General features: G+C 47.8%; 1 protein-coding gene across 5 annotated transcripts in view; it reads right to left on the reverse strand.

Moving 5' to 3' along the window:
- Positions 1-1,335: 1,335 nt before the first annotated feature.
- LOC121289177 (pre-B-cell leukemia transcription factor 1-like) overlaps positions 1,336-21,783 on the reverse strand; it is a 549,225-nt gene continuing 528,777 nt past the window's right edge. For all 5 annotated transcript variants that reach the window (XM_041208358.1, XM_041208357.1, XM_041208356.1 and 2 more), the window contains one exon: positions 1,336-1,488. In XM_041208358.1, the coding sequence (XP_041064292.1) occupies positions 1,396-1,488 (93 nt within the window). In that variant the 3' untranslated portion in view covers positions 1,336-1,395. The remainder of the gene's footprint in view (positions 1,489-21,783) is intronic.

Raw genomic sequence — 21,783 nt, forward strand, 5'->3', positions numbered from 1 at the left:
TTAGATTATGGCTGATTTGTATCCCAACTCCTTTGACCCAACTTGGTTCTGTACCCTGACCTAAAGTTGTCAAAGCCTACCAAACTCAGTTTTCAAATTTTCAGTTGTCCGCCAGCCTGAACTGCTTTTTTGGGAGGAAGAGAGTTCCAGATTTCCATCGCCCTTTGCGTGAAGAAGTGCTTCCTGGCATCACCACTGAACGGCCGAGCTCCAAGTTGAAGTTTAGGCCACCTTGTTCTGAACTTCTGCTGCACAAGTAACACCAGAACTTTGTCTTTACTCTTGTTCAACACCTCCACTGGATCACCCCTCAATTTTCTATGCTTGGTTTGGGGGGCGGGGGGGGGGGGCGTAATACAAGCCTAGTCTATGCAATCTGCCCTTGTAATTTAACGCGGTTAGCTTCCCATTTAAAGCAAGCAGCCTCTCGATATGTTTGTAAAGGATGCTGTCCCTTTAGTGAGGCTTCCTATCGTGCGATAGGATTACTGTTTCCTTTAGAAAACCACCACTCAATCTGAATATGACATTTGAAAGGTCGGGCAGATGTCGAGCACAAAAACCAGCGATCCCCAGCCCAGGACTTGTAAAACAGAAACCAAATAAAGCCTAAGATACAGTAATCTTGAAAACCAGGACAGAATTAAATCCAGAATGAACCTGACCAAAAGCGAATCTGGTAGGCAGGGGAAGGAATAATGCCATCACACAAAGAATGGTGAGAATGTGGGACAAGCAGATCCAAATGTACAACTGACTGAGGTGTTAAAAAGGGGCTTGAAGTAAGTGACTTAATAGATACCAATGAAGAGAGGGGACCTGCAGCTAACAGCTTCAAGCTGATATGGTTCACAAAATGGCCGGGGGTGGGGGGGGAGAATTCTGTATTTTGCACTGGAGTTTTGTCTGATAGGCACCCATATTCTATTCCAGGAGATGGCTCACACCCTGGGCTCACTCACTCGAGAATTCAATGATAATGTATTTCAGTCGATTAACCAAGATGCAAGTGCGTGACAGAAACAAAATTTGGCTTGAGCAGGCTAAAGACTGGTACAAAGAGGTAGAGTGTGAGCACTGTAATGTAAGGATAGGGGTTCCTTATTGGTCTCAGATGGAGTCACAATGAGGTAATTGTCCATTGGGAGAGATGTGAAGATGTTTTGTTTCTGTGTTATCTCACAATGTTCACTTCAAGAGTGCTTCTATACCCAGACAAAGAAAGACTGAACAAACTGTCCCAATTGGTTGTCAAGCACCCACCAAAAATTAAAGAGAAAGCTGATTGGGGCTTTCGTCGGTTCACCCTGCCCACGCCACCCCCACCCCCCTTGTCTGATTGGTCAGTGCAGAGTGAAAGCTCATTGGCTCCTGGGATGCCCTGTTGCTAGGAGATCAGTTGGAGGTATCAGATTGGACACTTCCAGGCCCTTCTGTTGGTGACGTCACTGAAGATGGAGTAGTTGCATCCTGCCAACCTCCATTAGTCTGTGGAAAGAAAGAAATGGCTTAGAGCAAGGAATGGAGTGAGGTAATGCTGATTGACAATTATCCTGACAAGGTCACGGAAACTCGCGTTTACACATTTAAGCCGTTTGGAAACCACTTACAACGCCTCTTTAAAAAAATGATTTTATGTCAGTGCTGGTGAATTAACTCTCCCTGTCCCTCCCAAGTGTCAGCATCAAGCAAACTGTTGAATTAATTTCACACTTTTCGCCTCGAGATGTCCCAAAGCACTTCCCAGTGAAGGTGTTATCGCTGAAGTGCAGTAAGTGTTGGAATGTGGGGAAATGTGGAAGCCATCTTCTACATAGCAAGACCCCATAAACAGCAACAAGATAACAGATCAGATAATCTGTTCTTTTGCTGTTTGTTCTGGGATGAATGTTGGCTAAGACACCAGAGATTCCTCCCCACGCCCCCAACCCTCAACTCTTGTGCAGTGTGGTACGAAGAGAGTGCTGGATTTGGGGAGGTGATGTCCTCCAGAGCAGGGCTCTTCCCTGCTGATCAGGCAGATGTGAATGATCCCACACCACTAAGCAGGGGCACTCCCCTGTGCTTAGGTCCACATCTATTCTTCAACCAATACCATTAGGTTGAACTGATTATTTATTTCAGTGGTCGTTCCTGGGGTCTTGGTGTGTTCCAATTGACTGCCAACTGCTACAACAAGAACAAAAACTTGCATTTGTAAAGCACCTTTAACAGAATAAAGCCACGCAAGGCTCTTCACAGAGGTGTTAAAAAGCAAAGTTTGATACTGAGCTACATAAGGCGATATTAGGGCAGATGACCAAAAGCATGGTCAAAGAGGCAGGTTCTAAGGAGTGTCTTAAAAGAGGAAAGTGAGATCGAGAGGCAGAGAGGGTTAGGGAAGGAATTCCAGAGCGTGTGGTTTTTGAAGATACTGCCACCAGTGAAGGAGTGATTAAAATAATTTCACCTAAATTAAAAGAGTGACTGTGAAGTATTCAGAACATGATAAACTGCAATCTAAGTGGTGGGTTCTCTTTTGAACCCCCTATTGTTCTCCTTAGACATCCTTGACATCACAGTATCCTCGAGCTGGTGGACCAGGCAGTAGGGTTGCGTCTGGTCTTCCAATCGGTTGTGCTTTAGCCAACTAATCACCCTAAACTGATTGAGCTAGGGCTACCTGTGCTCCACAACTCAGCCAGCTCATGCAGCTGGGACCTTGAACTTGGGGCCACATTGCAAGTTGGTTGGTAGAATCATTGAGAAACACGTGACATCACCCAATGGCCCTCAAACATGGATGGATAATGAATCCTGAAGTCTTACCAGTCAATCTCACCTTGGCCTGCGCTCGAAAAGAGGAAAGAAAGGGAGAGAGAGAAAAATGATCATCAATCTGTTGGGTTTACACTATCCAAACCCAACTGATTTCTCTAAGGCCCTTACAGAGGGGAGCCCGCCACATACAGTCTAGATGAGCTGTGACTCAGTGGGTAGTGATCCCACATCGGAGTTAAAGGGTTGTGGGTTCAAATCCCTTGCTAGTGAGTAATGTGCATAATCCAAGTGCAGTACCAAGGAAGGGCTGCACAGCTGGAGGCGCTGTCTTTTGGACGCTCTCTCATGTGAATGCAAAAGATCTCATGGCCCTATTTTGAACAAGAACTGGAGAGTTCTCCCTGGTATCCAGGCCAATATTTACCCTTCAGGCAACATCATTACAAACAGATTATCCAGTGATTAATTCATTGCTGTTGGTGGGAGCTTGCTGTGCATAAACTGGCTGTTGTTGCAGCAATGACAACACTTCATTGGGGCTTTGGGACACCATGAGGTTTGAAAGGCACTATATCAATGCAAGTCCATCTCTCCTTTGTGGATACCCCTCACAGGTAATAGATACGACCTTGTTAGTTGGACCAATGTGCCAACAACAAACAATAATAAGTGGGACGCGACCAACCCAGTTCACATACATTAGAGACTTCCACAGCTCTTGGACCACCTTTAACGGTGGAATATCAGATCATTGAAGCCTCACAACTGTTTTACACAATAGACCATTATTAGTAACAACTGTTGTCCTGTGGAAGATTTGCCGCAATTGGTGGCGTTGGTTCGGGAGGAATGTAGGTCAGAATGTGCCCTGTTCTTCTGCGAATCTCATCATGTGATCCCACCTCTGCCAATGTTTTTTGCTCCTTCCTCCTGGTACAACACTGGCGTGCCAGCCTAGATTATGTGCTCCAGCTTCTGAGTTGACGCATGAACTCATGACCTTCTAGTCAGAAGTAACACCCCACTGAGCCACCAATAACATTCTTGGGGACAGTCGTGCCAGTCAAGGTTGGCATTTAAAGTCACAATCTCCAAGCGGGAGTGGGTACTAACTCGACTTCTCCCCACCCCCCCCCTCTCCCACACCTTCCCCCCAGCCCCCAGCAGCCCCCATGCCACGGGCATTTCACCCTGTTCACAGTCCCTTTAAAAAAAAGTGAAACCAAACAGCTTACCAAAAAAGCCCTCTGCTAAAAGGTCATGATGGAACAATGCTGCAAAGAGGCTATTACAAAAAATTACTGCCTTCAAGATGGCAAGGTAAGTATAAGGGGCAGAAAGCAGAATCAATTTTGTGTCTGGAAAGCAGGCAGATTAAAGTGCGCTGGGGACATTAGTCAAAATTTAAATGCCATTAGCTGAGCAGCAGTAGAAAAGGCCCCTTGGCAGCCTCTCATTTCGAAGCCTGTTATTTTATGGTAAGTACTGCCTAGACCCTCTCACAATCCAGGCAAGCAGCACACAGGCAGTCAGAGCAAGAGGAGGAGAAATTCCGATGAAATGTCCCCGCGTTGAGAGGCTGGTTCCCTGTCAGTGCCCTAATTGCCCTCATTTCCCTAGGTTTCTTTTCCGCTGCTAAGACAGTATAAAAATTCCCACTTTGCTTGTCATGGCAGCTGATAGACAGGATCAGAGGAGTGTTTTACACCAGGATTGACAGCGGTGATTTGATGCCTCAGGGTTACAATCCTCTGTGAGCTTCAGCTCCTTGGAGGCGGCAGTCATTTAACCCTGTGAAACCCTGCAAGGGTCACAACAGCACAACACACACGCACACACATGCACATGTGCACAATCACACACACAAACATACACTCACACACACATACACTCACAAACATACACATGCACACATACACACACATACACACACACTTACACTCATACGCACTCATAGACACACACATACGCACTCACACACACACAAACATACACTCACACATACACTCACAAATATACACTCACATACATAGTCACATACGCACTCACACACACACATACACACACACACAAACACACTCACACACATACAGTCACATACGCACTCACACACACACACACACACATACACTCACACACATACAGTCACATACGCACTCACACACACACACACTCACACATATACACACACGCACACACGCGCACACACACACAAAAACAACGCAATTGTCTGCAATTTTTCGTGGCCCATGCAATCTTATGGTTGGTGGGTGGGCAAATCAGCCAGACGCCTTTGCATTTTTCATCAAAACTCATCCAAGGGTGGGATGAAATTTCCGTTAGGAAATAAAGTTAAAATAATTATCTGGGGACAGCATTTTTATGGGGTGCGCTTTCAGATGCTTGATTGTGTTGCATGAACATTTTTTTGCAGCTTTTTAGTGCTTTATTTCATTATTTGCAGGTCTGCAGCTCCCCGAGGCAGCTCTCTGCCTTCAGGCAGCTCTCTTGAAGCGCTCACCTGCATGGCCACGTTGACAACGTCACCTGCCCTCATCCCGGCATCACTGAGCTTTTCAGTGCATCTTTCATGCTGGCTGGCCGTTAATCAAACATATGCACACATACTCTCTCACACACGGCAGAATTTTCAGGTTGGCAGGTGGGTGCCATCTCTGGGATCGGCCGGGAAGCAGACCATCGACCGTGATTGGCTCCCTCACCACGAATTCACTCTGGCTGGCCTGATTCAACACTGTCAGGGCAGGGGCGGGAGGAGGGTGAGTGTCACTGGCAAGGACGTATTTGTTGCCCATCCCTATTTTCCCTGAGTACATTGCTAGGCCATTTCAGAGTCAGCCCCATTGCTGTGGGGTCTGGAGTCACATGTAGGCCAGAACAGGTCAGGTAAAGACAACAGATTACCTTCCCTAAAGATGGGTTTGTACAACAATCGATAATAGTTCCCTGGTTACCATTACTGAGACATGCTTTCAGTTCCAGGGTTTATTAATTGAATTTAACTTTTACTAGCTGCTGTGGTGGGATTTGAACCCATGTCCCCAGATCATTAGCCTGGGCCTTTGGATTACTAGTGCACTGATATTACCACTATGCCACCATCTTCCCTTGAGCCAGGGGCCTTGCTCCCAATTGCCTTTCAGTACATGTGAGTCGACTTCAGGTGAGGAAAGCACCAAAAGCTTGCCACGAAAACCCATCAGGCCAAACCAGTGAAGTAAGAGATGCAGTAGAAACAGGACTGTTCCCTGGCTTTTGTGGCCTGGTCTTTGAGGCTTGCAGGCCTTAGATAGCAGATTGGACCCTCCTACTTTGCACAGCCAGAGCACTGGGCTTCACAGATCCCTCTGCCTACAAGCAGGTGATTCACCACATGCTCATTCCATCAACCAGGTCTGGGACTAGATCCTAACTGTGGAACTGGGAATTGTTAATGAACCGCGCCCAATACCAGCGCCTTCTTGTCCTGATTAAATTGGGCTTTCACTTAACAAGAATTGACTGCACCGCTTGCAATTAAGACAGTGACAGTGAAGACAGTTACATAGAAGGCAGATGCTGAGCACAGTCTGTGGATGTCAGCCAGTTTCTATGTTTCTGTCATTTCTTGGAGCAAAATTTAGTGTGTGTCTTTTTTTTAATTCTTTAGACCAATTTGCAAAATGCTCATCCACTCAGTCATGTGGAGTGTCTGCACTGCCTGCCAAGTGATTGCAAAAGAAACAGACTTTAAGGTGTGAGCTGCCCACTACGGACACTCAGTGGTCCACTATATGCTGCCTGGAGACCTGAGTAGCCATTGTCTGATGGCATTGTTCGGGAGGTGGACGGGAGGAGAGAGAGAGAGAGAGCCTGGGGGTCAGGAGGTCCTCCCAAGAAGGCAGTGGGAGGAGAGGTGGAGGTCACTGCCAGCAGCGTAGACCCGAGGACCCGGATGCAGTGCTACAAGAAGCTCAACGACCTCACATGAGTGATCAAGGTCAGCAAATGTCATATCCCACCGACTACACCACCAGTCTCACATGCTGCTCAGTGCACACAACACCCTTTCAATCACCTACCAACAATCTATCAGTCAGGACTCCAACCTAACAATCATAGGCTCAACTCACCCGCACACACTTAGCACTGCTGCAAGCCTCACAGCCGTGACTCACAGCTTGCAGACACTGCCAGCTATTCAACCATTATAGCCACGTCACCCAAACGTATCGCACCGCACATACCCTTCAATCTCTCTTGTTGGACAAGGTGAAGACAGCAGGAGCTAACCGCTGGAGATGGGAGAGGGGTGGGGGCAGGCTTGGTTGCATGTCCTCACCTGGATGGAGGAGATGGTGCTCCTGAGGTTGCGGCCAGCAGTGGGGTTGAAAGGGTTGGAGATGGTGGAATGCTCACACCTAATTCTCCTTTCTTCACACCCCACTTCCTGCACAATCTTTTCTGATTCCTAAAATCATCTGTCTCATACTTACCAACTCCGCTTTCCTCAGTGTAACCCTACCATTGTACCTTTCTCCTTTCAGGTAGACAAGAACTACCATCTGGCCATGTGGGAGTGTGAAATCAGCTGATGCTGAAGAATCACTGCCTCTCTCTCTCTCTCACCCTCACAGCCACCAGTTCTGTACTTTAGAGGGTGCCAGAGAGGTGGGTCTGCACTTGGTCAGATACTAGGGCTTGAGTGGACTGCAGCCAGGTCAGAGGGGAAGAGTAACGTGGGCGCCAGCTCCCTGGAGGGCGAAGTTCCATACGGACTCTGCTGCAGAGGGCCTAGATGAGGACTTCGATGCAGCGGTATAAAGAAAAAAGCCAGCAGGCATGCACACAGAGATGTCTGGTACATTGGTTCACCTGCCAGAAAGCCTGCTGCCACTATCAAGGAGCACGTAGGAATCCAGGTCCAACCTGGTACAGGGCTTTGCAAGGAGCTTGCAACCCATTCTTTCCAGCGTGGAAATGGGGGCCAACGCCGTGCGAACACTTGAGGACACAATCATGATGCAGCATCAGGTGACTGATGTCTCAGCTCCCACTTCAGCACAAGCAGGAGCCAGACTGCAGCAGTGGGAGCTCAGACTGAGGTAGTTAAATCTTAGCTTGCTGCCATGTAGGTTCAGAACGCCACTGTCCTGGCTGGAGATTATCAGTGCTCAAAGGGGCTTGCAGAGTCTCACAGCAGTCCAGCAACCTATGCTCCAGCAGTTCACTAGGATTGCCGGGGCACTGCCCTGGGGCAGAGGCAGTGGCTCTATGGAGCACGCTGCCCTCTCTCAGGAGGACAGTGTTTGTCCTCCCGGCACTGCCACACCACCAAAGCCCTTACTGTCGCCTGCCAACTAGCCAGCCCAGGCTGGTGCCACCCATGGCAAGGTGAAACCAGGCCTCTAGGCCCAGAGCTGCTTGACACCATCCTGAAAGGCTATGTGCAGCCTCCCCACCCCCAGTGAAAGTCAGCAGCCTTTCACCAGCCATGTTACAGCTGTTAGGATGACTAGAACAAGCAAAGGCACCCACAAGACAGGCACTAGGGGAAGGCACAGCTGACTTTTGTGTGGAATATTGGATAGGTTTGTTGGAAAGAGTTGAGTTAAAAAGTTTGTTTTGCTGCGGCTTTTATTTCAGCATTGTGTCCAAGACCCTGATGGTCAGTAACAGAGAGAAGGCAAGGCGTGCGACCCTTGGTGACTAGGGAACTGAGTTGCAAGTCGATGAGCCGATCATGAACAGTCCTGCCAGAAAGTCGAATTGTCAGTTCCCCATCCTCTGTGGGCTGACTGCCGTATACCTGGAGGCTCCGGCAGTGGCCTCACTTTGACAAGGTTGTTCAGGATGCAGCAGACCACCACGACCGGTAGGCCGTGTTCTGGCATGTAGACTTTCCGGGGGCTCTGCAAAACAAGGCAGCAGGGACCTAATGCTGTAATGGTACAGCAATGTCGGGCGTGTGCTGCTGGATGTTAGAGTTCCTCTGGTTCCCTCAAGTGCCTCCCACTGGGGAGTTCCCTGTCAGGACCTTGGAGGGGCCTGGTGCACTCCCACTGAGAGACACCGGTCAACAGTCTCTGGGCCAGTACTGGGCCAGTGGCAGTCCTGGATAACCAGATTAGCGGGGCCTCGAGCTGACTGCGAATCCCGAATCAGCGGCACGAGAGGCCGCAGAGCTGGTGCTGAGGGAGAATTAAAGAAGCTGCCGCTTCAGCCATGTCCAAGGACCCAGAATCATGATCAAGCCCTGTTTTATTCTCATATGGCGACTGGGCCTGTGGTGGATGTTTACACTGTAACGGTGTCAGGGGCAGATCCCAAGTGGGACCACTGAGCCTCATTCCCCCTCCATCAAGAGCAGGGAGTTATCGAGCGGTGGGGTAATCAGCAGGCCTGCTGCTGACCCCTCTCAGCTAATGGAAGATAAAAGTGCTCCCACCACCAGTTATAACTATATCGGGCAGCCCTCGAAAATGTTCCCGCAAATCCCTTTAACAAGAGACTCATGAACTCAGAAATATGAAAACATCATGGCCAGAATTTTACACCCCCACCCCCCCACCCCGGCCGAACCCCCGGTGGATTCTGAGGCGGTGGGGGTGGCGGGGGGAGCGTGACAATGTATGGGCGGGATTCCCCCTGGGATCCCACCTGCCCTGACTTTGGAATGGTTTGATGCTGGAGCGGGCAGGGCCTCAAACAGGAAGCCGCCCCGTCAGAGGCTTTTCCTGCCCAGCCTCAATTATTAGGCTGGCGGGCAGATGGTAGATTTGTGGGTGGGAGGGTACCCGAAAATGAACAGAGTGCAATCTCGGCCGGGAAGGTGCTAGGCCTCTTCTGACTCGGGTGGGTGGGGGGGGGGGGGGGGGAGATACCCTCGCCTTAGAACCTGCTGACCTCCAGACCGCCCTCCCCACCCTCCGACCTATCCCCCGAGAGCCCGATCGCCACCCTCGCAACCCCCCAGGCCTTCCCTGCGCACACGCGCACACCACCCCCCCCCCAAACTTGACCCTTGCCACTCCAACCTGCTGCTGTCTAGTACCCTAACCCTGTCAAAATTTGTGGAAAGCATTGTGACTGAACACCACCTCTGTCCAATTCAGCATCAGAGAAAGGAAAGCAAGCTGGGACAGATCAGGGACGAAGGATATCCTCACTGAGCTCACGCCCAGGGTCTGGTAAGGACCATCACTCGGAGACAGTCACTGCACCGCTCCATTCAGTGGTGAAAGGAGGTGATGAAAAGCCATAGGAGGAGAGAGATCCAGCAATGGAAGACCAGGGGCAGGATTTTACATCCCGTGGGGAGGGGGGGGGTGGGGGGCGCAGGCAGGCGTGCGGCCGACCTGATTGGACGAAAATAGCGGGGGATGACGTCGGACGAGCATTCCCGACGTGATCGCGTACTCACGGGATATTTCAGTCGGCGGGCGCGGGAGGGAGGCGGCAGCGCGCTCGCCGACAATGAAGAGGCCTGTTAATGCCAATAATCAAGGCCTTTTCGCTGCCCGCCCAACCTCATGGGCGAGTCGGCCAGGCAGCCATTGGATATTTTAGGAAACCTCATCCACGGGCGGGGTGAGGTTTCCAACATTCACTTAAAAAAATTAAAAATGTCTTGACAGCACTTTTACCACGTGCTTGTTCGTGTGACTGAGTCCGACGCGGGGATGTGTTTTTCGCATTCTCAAGATCTTTATTCTTGATTTTAATATTCTTCAGCTCCCCCTGAGGCAGCTCCCCGGAGCATGCGCAGACCTTTGCGCTCACCCACCTCCCGCCCACACCCCGGCAGGTCGAAATCGCGGGCGGCGGACTATTTCCCGGCCTCTGCTGGGCCCGACAACCCGAAAATCCTGCCCCAGGGATAAAAGCAACTGATTGCACGTTTTTCGGAGACAGGCGGGAGTCAAATAACATCAGTCTTAAATCTGAAATTAGGATCTTACGTCTGAACACAGCAAACCATGTAGGTGTAAGGGGCTAGGGCAGATTGGGAAAAGAGATTATAAGGCGGGACAGTGTTTGGTCAATGGCGGATATTTAAAGAATTAATTCATAATTCGCAATGGATTCTGCATTCCCTCAGGATCAAATACCTGGACTGCAGCGGTTCAAGAAGGCAGCTCACCACCCCCTTCCACAGGACAATTAGGGATGAGAAATAAATGCCTGACTAGCCAGCGACGCCCACATGCCCTGAATGAATAAAACAAAATCTGACAGAAAGAAAGTGCTCCAACTGTGGCTAACGAGAAGTTAAAGGCAGTAACAACAGAAAATGCTGGGAATACCCAGCAGGGAGAGAAACCGTTTACATTGCAGCTCGAGCACCCTTTCTTTTAAGTTAAGGGTCGTTTTAGTTTAAAGGAATAGGCTTATAATGGTGCAGAAAAGAGCAGGGAACCTGAAGGTTGAGAAGGATTTGAGAATTCAGCAAAGAATGACAAAGATTTTGAGAGTAAACCAGCTAGAAACATCAAAACAGATTGTAAAACCTTCCATAGGTATGTAAAAAGGCAGAGATTAGTGAGAGTAAATATGGGTCCTTGACAGGCAGACATGGGCGACATCATAATGCAGAGTAAGATAATGACATTAAATGAATACATTGGGCTGAATCTTCTCAGATGGCCTCAATTCTGAGTCAGTCACCCAGAAGTGCCCGCCGAGGGAGGTTGGTTGTGGTCTTCCCAGAAGCAGCCAATTAAGAAGTCACTTTTAGAAGCCCTGTCCAATTAAGAATGGCCAGTGGGCTGGGCAAGTGCAAGGCCCAACGGGAGGGACCCATTGATGCCCGGCTGGCAGCCCCATCGGGAGAGGTGGGCACAGCGGAGGGAGGTAGGAGACCCGAGGGGGCTCAAAATGGAGGCACTCCCCACAGCACAGGGACAAATTAAAAATCCTGCCTGGCCACAGCTGTCAAGCCATCAAGGCGCTGTGGCCATCGCATCCCAGTTGGGTCCGTGCTCGGGTAATCAAGTGGAGGTGTTGTTAGCCCCTCTAGCCCTACCACCTGAAGGTTGCTTCAAACTCCCATTGACCTCCCAACTCAGGGGGCTGTTCTAAGGCCATGATATTTCCGACAGCGTCCTCACCCTGGCCCCCCCCATTGGGGCTTTAATTGGGCTAATTGGCTACCTGCCATTGCTGATAGGTAGCCAATGCCACAGCGGCTGTACTTCCAACAAAAGCGCTTACAGCGTGGATGTACTACTTTCAGAATTGGCTCCTGGCCCGACTTCCAGACCCACCTACGGAGCCTGGAAAATTCAGTTCTTTGTTTCTGTCTTCACGGCGAAAGAGACATGAAACATTCTTGATACAACAGGGAGCCAAGTGTTAATTATATACTAACTGAATTTGATTATGTGCAGGTGGTGGACATTGAATGGGTTTCACTTGAACACATATAAGCACCACTTCTTGAAACTGCGGAGTGGTTGAGTTAGGAGGTATATGCATGTAATGTTTCATGCTGTAAATAAATGAAAGACTGAGTAAAGATTGGCTCAAGTATTGTTCTTCAATTGGCTTTCCAGTCTATAACACTAAGGATTTAGTGACCATGAAGAGCTTCATAAGATCATAAGAAATAGGAGCAGGAGTAGGCCATTCAGCCCATCAAGCTTGCTCTACCATTCAGTGAGATCATGGCTGATCTGCTTGCGGCCTAATCTTGAATTTCCTGCCTGCTCCCTTGATTCTCTTATCGATCAAAAAGCTGTCTAAATCAGCCTTGAATATATTTAATGACCCCGCCTCCACTGCTCCCTGTGGAAGGGAATGCCAAAGACTAATGACTCTCAGAGAGAAAGAATTCCTCCTCATCTCCATCTTAAATGGGCGACCCCTTATTTTTAATCTGTGCCCCCCTTGTTCTAGATTTGACAATGAGGGGAAACATCCCCCCCAGCATCCACCCTATCAAGTCCCCTCAGGATCTTATATGTTTCAATAAGATTACCTCTCATTCTTCGAAACCCTAATAGTTATAGGCCCAACCTGTTCAACCTTTCCCTATATGACACCCTCCCAGAGCTCCCAGATGTAGTCTCACTAAGACCCTGTACAGCTGTAGCAAGACTTCCTTACTTTTAGACTCCATCCCCCTTGCAATAAAGGCCAACATTTTATTTTATTTGCCTTCCTAACCATTTGCTGTGCCTGCATACTAACTTTTGTATGATTCAGATCCCTCTGTACCATAGCATTTTGCAGTCTTTTTTTACATTCATTCAAGGGATATGGGCGTCGAAGGCTAAGCCAGTATTTATTGCCCATCTCTAATTGCCCTTGAGAAGATGCTGGTGAGCTGCCTTCTTGAACCACTGCAGTCTATGTGATGTAGGTACACCCACAGTGCTGTTAGGAAGGAAGTTCCAGGATTTTGACCCAACAACAGCAAAGGAACAGAGATATATTTCCAAGTCAGGATGGTGAGTGGCTTGGAGGGGAACTTCCAGCTGGTGGCGTTCCAGCCATCTGCTGGCCTTGTCCTTCTAGATGGTAGTGGTTGTGGGTTTGGAAGGTGCTGTCTAAGGGGTCTTGGTGAGTTTCTGCAGTGCGCCTTGTAGTTGGTACACACTGCTGCTACTGTGCGTCGGTGGTGGACAGAGTGAATGTTTATGGATGGGGTGCCAATCAAGCGAGTTGCTTTGTCCTGGACGGTGTTGAGCTTCTTGAGTGTTGTTGGAACTACACTCATCCAGGCAAGTGGGGAGTATTCCATCACACCCCTGACTTGTGCCTTGTAGATTCTGGATAAGCTTTGGGAAGTCAGGAGGTGAGTTACTCGCCACAGAATTTCTAGCCTCTGACCTGATCTTGTAGCCTCTTATGGCTAGTACAGTTTAATTTCTGGTTAATGATAACCCCCAGTATGTTGATAGTGGGGGACTCAGTGGTGGTAATGCCATTGAATGTCAAGGGGCAATGGTTAGATTCTCTCTTGTTGGAGATGGTCATTGCCTGGCACTTGTGTGGCACAAATGTTACTTGCCACTTGTCAGCCCAAGCCTGGATATTGTCCAGGTCTTGCTGCATTTGGACATGGACTGCTTCAGTATCTGAGGAGGCATGAATGGTGCTGGACATTGTGCAAACATCAGTGAACATCCCCACTTCTGACCTTATGATGAGGGAAAGTCATTGATGAAGCAGCTGAACATGTGTGCGGCTTGGACACTCCCCTGAGGAACTCCTGCAGTGACGTCCTCTCTCTATTTAAATGGTATTTTGCTTTTCTATTCTTCCTGCCAAAGTGGAGAATCTCATATTTTCTCACATTATATTCCATCTGCCACTGACAAAGCTATTCATAATAGTTAAAAAATATTCCTGGAGGAATTAATGGGACTAAAAGCTGAGAAATCCTCAGGACCTGATGTTCTACATCCTCAGGTTTTAAAAGGGATAGCTGCAAAGATAGTGGATGTATTGGTTTTTATCTTCCAGAATTCCTTAAATTCTAGAACATTCCCCATGGACTGGAAGGTAGAAAACATAACCTCACTGTTCAAGAAAGGAGGGAAGTGAGAAAACAGGAAACCATAGACAGTTAGTCTAATATCAGCAATAGGGAAAATGCTAGATCCAATCATTAGAGATTGTGATAACAGGGCACTGATGAAAACATCATATGATTGGACAGAGTCAATTTTGATTCATGAAAGGAAAATTACGATTGACAAATTGGTTAGAGTTTTTTGAGGAAGTAACAGATAGAATGGTTAAGGGGGAACGAGAACATGCAGTGTATTTGGATTTTCAAAGAGGATTTAATAAGGTGACGCACAAGAGGTTAATGCATAACTTTAGCAGCCATTGGATTGGAGGGTAATATATTAGCATAGACTAAGCAGACTTGGCCAATACTCCCAAGAGTTTAGAACAATGAGAAGTGATTCAATTGAAACACATGAAATTCTTCAGGGGCCTGATAAGTTAGGTGCTGGGAGGAGGTCAACTCTGGCTGGGAAATCTGAAACACCCGAGGCACAGTCTCAGAACAAGAGGTCGGTCATTTCAAGATGAGGAGAAACTTCTTCACTCGAAGGGTTGTGAGCTCAGGAATTCTTCATTTCAGATCACCGTGGATGTTCAGTCACTGAATGTTATCAAACACAGATCAGGGGAAAGTATAGGTAAATTGGATCAGCCACGATCTTAGTGAATGGTGGAGCAGGTTTGAGGGGCCGAATGGTTTACTCTTGCTCCTACTTCCTATGAGTTTTGTGTCTTATATTCCCATCTGATTATGCCACTGCTAAACACTGTCGACCTATTTATTTCTTGTCTCCCAAAATACCCATAGTTTTTCACTGCTGACTTGATTCAAATATTTACGTTTTATTTAATTAATATTCAGTACTTTCACAGTTCCGTCCTATTATTGAAAATCCATTTTGGCACATGAACACACACATGGCCTCTAAGCATGTGGAGAACCAGCAACCCACAACCATGAAAGGTGGGGTCACCTCAGAGTCTCTGTCACAGGCTCGGGCCACTGTTTATGAGCTTTTATGGTCTATGCAATTGAACCGGTTGCTCTCTTTCACCAGGTGGAGGAGGGAGGGCCCCCAAAAAATATTAATGGACATACACAAGCGTTGGTAATATGGGAGGCTGCCAAGTTCTCCAATGAGCCAACCATCAGCTCAATAGCTTTGCAAACAGTGCTAAGGTGGGCAAGGGCCCTAATAAAAATGACTGCCAAATTTGGATAGTGCTGCATCTTTCGACTTGGATCCAAGGTCATTTCCAGACACAAACTCATTGCAGCAATGTGTCAGATTGATAACTGTGAAATGAAATCCCTGTGGTCATCTGTGACCACTGAGCCTCGGTAATTCCCCACCCTACCCCGCAAACAAACCAGAACACATCTTCTACTTCTGCTTCAATGTGGCCAAATTCAGTGATTTGCCCTGTATGAATTTAGTGGCCCTGTAGGTATGTTAGGGGCTTGTTTTTTTTTTAGTGCTGTTGCCTGATTTTTGGATGGATGCCAAACCAGAAGATCAAAGCACTGAGATTCCCGGTGAGAAAGGCTGAGTTGCACCCATGAGAGAGGGCAGGGGTCTGGGGGGGGGGGGGGGGGGGGGGGGGGGGACCTGGTTCTAACAGATTTATGCCCCATTTGTAACACTTTAACTTTTGATTGGCTGTGCAGTGGATGGATCTTCTGTCTGTAACCCCTACATTAAGGCAGCATGTCTGGGGAAGCTCTTTAAGAAGCTCTCTCCATTCCATTCCACCTGAATTTACGAGGCCTCAGGCCTCAGTATCAAAATGGCTGCCATTGCCAGGTTACAATGGGATCCAATGGTGTCACACGATTGGCTGTATATACTACTGCCGTTCACGCATCATTCAAGCTCAAAGAATGTTCCCCAACGTGATTTTCAGCTGCTCCCAGCCCTCTGACTACAGAATCTGACCATGAATAAAATCAGCATTAGACGTGGGTTTTGAGTGATTGTGTGGTGAAGTGGGTCAGACTCTGGCTTTTGCAACTCTCTGGCCGGGCTTCACATACAATGCAGGCTGATTGGATATCCTCTATCTGTTGGCTGTAGAGGTCTCTCATGAAATAAGGTTGGGCTATCAGCTCCAGATGAATGTGGATTAGTAGCAAATTGACAATCTCTCTCTCTCTCTCTTAGATAACCCATGGAAGAAATGAGAAACAATGCATTTTTTGGGAAGAACAATGGGGAGAGACAATATAAACTAAATGGTGCCATTACAAAGTGATTGCAGGAACGGGGAGATCTGGAGCTTTGCGTTCAACATCATGGATAAGCTGAAAAAGGCTGATTTTGAAAAAGAGCACATGGGATTCTGGGATTTATAGAGACTGACATGGAGCCTTCTGGACTCCACAAAGCTCTGAAATGTCTGGCAGGATGTGGATACAGAGGCTCTTCCCCCATTTCTAACTGACCTCATTTTTTGCCGGTGGGAGAAGTATCCACACAAACAGGAAACCTAAACTCAGCAGGGCCCATTTGAACTTCCTGCTGAGTTCAAACAAACCCAATTTTGGCTGCTCCCAGGGCCTTCACCCACAGTCTGGGAATCACGAATTGATTCAGTAAACATAAATGCTCTTGAAGAGCAGATAAGATCTATTTAAGTGCCATGATCTGAGCATTTTTAAATCCCCTGCTTTTTAAACTTGAAAAAAAATAGCTTAAGCTGTCAGTGAGTGTCAAAAAAAAAACAGTCTGCTGGACTGCTTTGATTGACAGGCCATCGGGTTAGAAAAAAAAGCATTATCATCTGTGCCTGCCATTTCAATCAAATTCTTTGTTGACATTTCCCAAGGGAAATGTCATTATATCATTATGAATGCTTGACAGAATTTCAAATACTACAGTTATCTCAGAAGGAGGTTCTGAGTTCACAGTTTGGCTTACAGTTTAAAGAGGCTACTGAAGGATTAGCTGCCTTTGATGTAGCTACTGAATGGAAGCTTGTTTTCATAAAAGGTTGAACACTTGCTGGAATTTAAAAGCTTTGAATGAGTTTCATTAATGGGAGTTTTTCCATGATCAAGTATATGTGAGTGAGAGAGTAAGAGCTGTATTAGATTGTTAGAAGTTTATTTTGTTTAATCTCCACATGGGTGAGTGGCAATGGAGGTGGCATGAGGGTATGAGATGCCTTGCTGGATGGGTTGGATCAGGGCAAGAGTTGGCATAGAGGGACCATCGTGGTACGGTGTGTGGGTGGGAAGAATGGGTTGACGGAGGGGCCATGGGTGTAAGAGGGGGAATGGGTATGAGAGGAGTCCTGAATTGGCATGGAGATGTCATGGGGGTATGAGGGGGCACAGGAGTGGGTGGCAGAGCATGAGTTGTCAGGGAGTGGGTGGATGGACGGTGAAGGCTAGAAGGCCTAACAGCTTCAAAAACAGCTGTGACTAAGTGCCAGACAACCAAGGCAGGCCTTCCAACCAGGCTGCCTTGGCATTTGTCCACCCCCTGGTTGCCTACGAATTTCCTGGGGGGTCGGTAGGCCCAGCTCAATCCCGCTCCCGCCTCCCTGGAATGAAGATTGGGTCTAACGGGGCCCTTTAAACTGAGGCGGGTCTGCCGAGTCAGGAAGAGCTACCCTCGGTCGCAAACATCCTGCCCACAGAACACAAAAAGAAGGGGGATGTACCAAAACTTTATACAACACTGGTTAGGCCTCAGCTGGAGTACTGGGTTCAGTTCTGGGCATCACTTTAGGAAGGATGTCCAGGCCTTAGGGAGATTTACCAGAAAGGCACCAGGGATGAGGTACAGCATGTGGAGAAACTAGAGAAGCTGAGATGGTTCCCTTTAGAGCAGAAAAGGTTAAGGGGAGATTTGACAGAGGTGTTCAGAATGAAGAAGGATTTTGATGGAGTGGAAGGGTTGATCAATAGATGAATTGTTTGCAGGGATATTTACAGCATGGCAGGGAGGCCATTCAATCTTTCCTCATAACTAAAATTTTCCAGTCCAGGCAACACTCTTGTAAATCTCTTTTGTGCCCTCTCTATCATGGGCAGAATTTTACTCTTCCCTACCAGCGCGTTTCCAAGTAAGTGGGGGTGTGGCGCTGTAAAATTCCTCGGATGGCCTTCCCACTGGCCTCCTCCCCACCCTGACCTCACCACAATTTGACGGGGGTACAGGCGAGGCCTAGGCCGGCCTACCCGCCATTGCCAAAATTGAGACCCTTAAATGGCCAATTAATGACCACCCAAAAGGGTGTTTCCCACCCAGCCTCAATTTTCATGCATTAGGACCATTTAGGGGTGGTGAGCCGCCTCCCTCAGTGGCTTCCTTTCAACATCGGGTCATGGTCACCTGACCATGATCTGCCTCTGCAGTGCACCCTCCCCGGGCCTCTCCACCATCACCCACTGTGCCACCACCTAACCAGGCCATTGACATCTGCCTGTAGTCTGCAGCTTTCTTCTTCATTATCAACCGCACAACCAATTTTTATCTCCTCTGCAAACCTTTTAATGATGCAAGTCTAAATCAATGATATATACCATGAAAAGCAAGGGAGCTAGTACTGAGCCTTGTCAAATGCCACAGGAAATAGCCTTCCGATCACACAAACACCCATCAGTCATTACCCTTTGCTTCCTGCAACCGGGCCAGTTTCAGATCCAATTTGCCACTCTTCCCGAGACCTCCTGGCCTTTTACTGCCTTGACCACTCTGCCATGAGGGACCTATCAAAAGCCTTGTAAATGTCCATCATTCAAAGAGCTGGCATAAGCACAATGGGCCAAATGGCCTCTGCGCTGTGATTCTATGATTCTGTAATGAGACAAGCTACAGAAGCTGGGTAAGCTCTCACCGACATATTTTAGTGATCTCGCAAAATACTGGTCATTCTTGTGACTATCATTTGTCATGACAGGGCTACATTGTGAAGGCTTTAATAGGTACTTACTGTCCAGCTTCTGATCTAACACTGTATGACAATTCTATGAAATATTCGGTTACATGATAACAGCATGTGATTCATCACATGAGTGCCAGTGCCTTGAATTAAGTAGGGGAGAGAAAGAGAGATAGAGGGGGGATTAATAGAAAAAGCGCAAGAGAGAGACAGACAGACAGACTGCAGAGTCATATAAATAGAGCAGGAGATGCCCTCAAACTGGGCCCAACCATGATCATCAGTAGCCATAAAGTCAGTAACACAGGTCGCTGGGGAGAGAGGGGTTACTGAGTGGCAGTGTGAGGGAGCTGGATTAAGCAGCTGAGATACGGTCAGTAACATAGGGTGTTGGGGGGAGAGGGGTTAATGAGTGACAGTGTGAGGGAGCTGGATTAACATCAGTAGAGATACAGTCAGTGACACAAGGCACTGGGGGCAGAAGTGTTACTGAGTGACAGTGTGAGGGAGCTGGGTTAACATCAGTAGAGATACAGTCAGTAACACACGGCGCTGAGTGGAGACGGGTTACTAGGTGACAGTGCGATATACCGGATTAACATCAGTAAAGATACAGTCAGTGACACAGGGTGCTGGGAGAGAGGGGTTACTGAGTGACAGTGTAAGGGAGCTGGATTAACATCAGTAGAGATATAGTCAGTAACACAGGGCAGTGGGGGGAGAAGTGTTACTGAGTGACAGTGAGAAGGAACTGGATTAACATCAGTAGAGATACAGTCAGTAACACAGGGCGCTGCAGGAGATATAGTCAGTGCAAAGCGCACTGTGGGGAGAGGGGTTACTGAGTGACAATGTGAGGGAGCTGGGTTAACATCAGTAGAGATACAATCAGTAACACACGACGCTGAGTGGAGACAGGTTACTGAATGACAATGTGAGGGAGCTGGGTTAACATCAGTAGAGATACAGTCAGTAACACAGGGTGCTGAGGGAGATGGGTTACTGAGTCACAGTGTGAGGGAGCTGGATTAACATCAGTCGAGATACAGTCAGTAAAACAGGGTGCTGGGGGAGAGGTGTTACTGAGTGACAGTGTGAGGGAGCTGGATTAACATTAGTGGAGGTATAGTCAGTAACACAGGGCACTGGGGGAGATGGGTTACTGAGTCACAGTGTGGGGGAGCTGGATTAACATTTGTGCAGACAATTGATTAACTTAAGCACATCAATAGATATCGTCAATCTTCATAATTGCCACATTTTAACAGTGAGAGCCCTGTCCAAGAATGGACTGTAGAAATTGCTATAAAGGTCCATTAAGTTCAACTGCTACCTTCCTGGCAGTCACATGATGGAATAATAGTGGAATTACTATATTATTGTAAAAGAACAGACCCAGATGCAAGGTGAGGTAAAGCCCCAGTGATGGGGAGGTTTGGGAACCATAGGTCCAAGGTCACATTTCCTCCCAAGTGATTCCTCCCATGTACTGTATCCTCAAGAAAGACCTGATGGAGAGACTATCCATGTTGTATAGGATTCAGTTTACAATTATACATACATAATAGGCAGGGGCAGACTAGCTAATTCATCAAGCCTGTTCAGCACTCGTGGCAACCTATCTTTAAAAGTGGCATTGTGTGAAACACCCTTTTTAAACGTAGTCCTGATAATGTCAGCCCCATTTAGTTAGGGTCGTGAGCAGGAGATTTCCTCTCTAAAGCGCGGATCCCTGTTTGATTAGATTGTTTTCCCCTCCACACCTCTCCCTCCATCTGTAACTGTCCTCCAGCCCTACAGACTGAGATACCTGAGCTCATCGAATTCCAACCTTTTCAGCATCCCTGATTTAAATTGTTTTACCTTCAGCTGCCCAGGCCCTAAGCTCTGGGATTCCCTCCCTAAATCTCTCTGCCTCTCTACCTCTCTCTCCTCCTTTAAGATGCCCCTTAAAACCTTTCAGCAAGCTTTTGATTACCTGATGCAGCTTGTAGTCGAATTTTATTTATCCCCCTCCAATACATTCCTGGGGAAGCATTTTGGGAGATGTTACAATGTAAAAGGTGCTATGGAAATGGAAATAGTGATTGTTGTTAGCTGAATTCTGTAAACGCTCACTACCTCAGCCAGAGATTCATACAACCACCTCTGATTTACAAATGCCTACGAGCCACACCTCCTCTATGTTTAAGCACCTACTATGTGGCACCCACTGTACAATCCAATTGGTTGCAAATGTTAAGAGTGAATTAAAGGCAACTTTCCCAGCAGAAGAATGACAAGATCCCATTTTTACTTTCACCCATTGTCAGCTCTGATGAAGGAGTTCAGTCGCCTCTGCCTCCAAAGGAGAGGGGGAACACAGCCAGCAAGGGCAAAATATATGACAACCGTCGCAGCAATATTTAGCGAAGGCCTCAACTTTGTTAATCTCGTTCCTTCTCTCCTAAGCCTCTTGAAATAAATATCTCGGGAGAGAGAGAGAGAGAGAGAGAGAGAGAGAGCAAGGATAAAACATTCGTCAACATCTCCCGGCAAGTGGAGAATTTGATTTTGTCGGACATCTCAAGGCAGGAGTGGCGGCCAGCACTAACCTGCAGCGATGCAGAGTCT

This window comes from Carcharodon carcharias, chromosome 16 (genome assembly GCF_017639515.1).
Source record: "Carcharodon carcharias isolate sCarCar2 chromosome 16, sCarCar2.pri, whole genome shotgun sequence".
NCBI lineage: Eukaryota > Metazoa > Chordata > Chondrichthyes > Lamniformes > Lamnidae > Carcharodon > Carcharodon carcharias.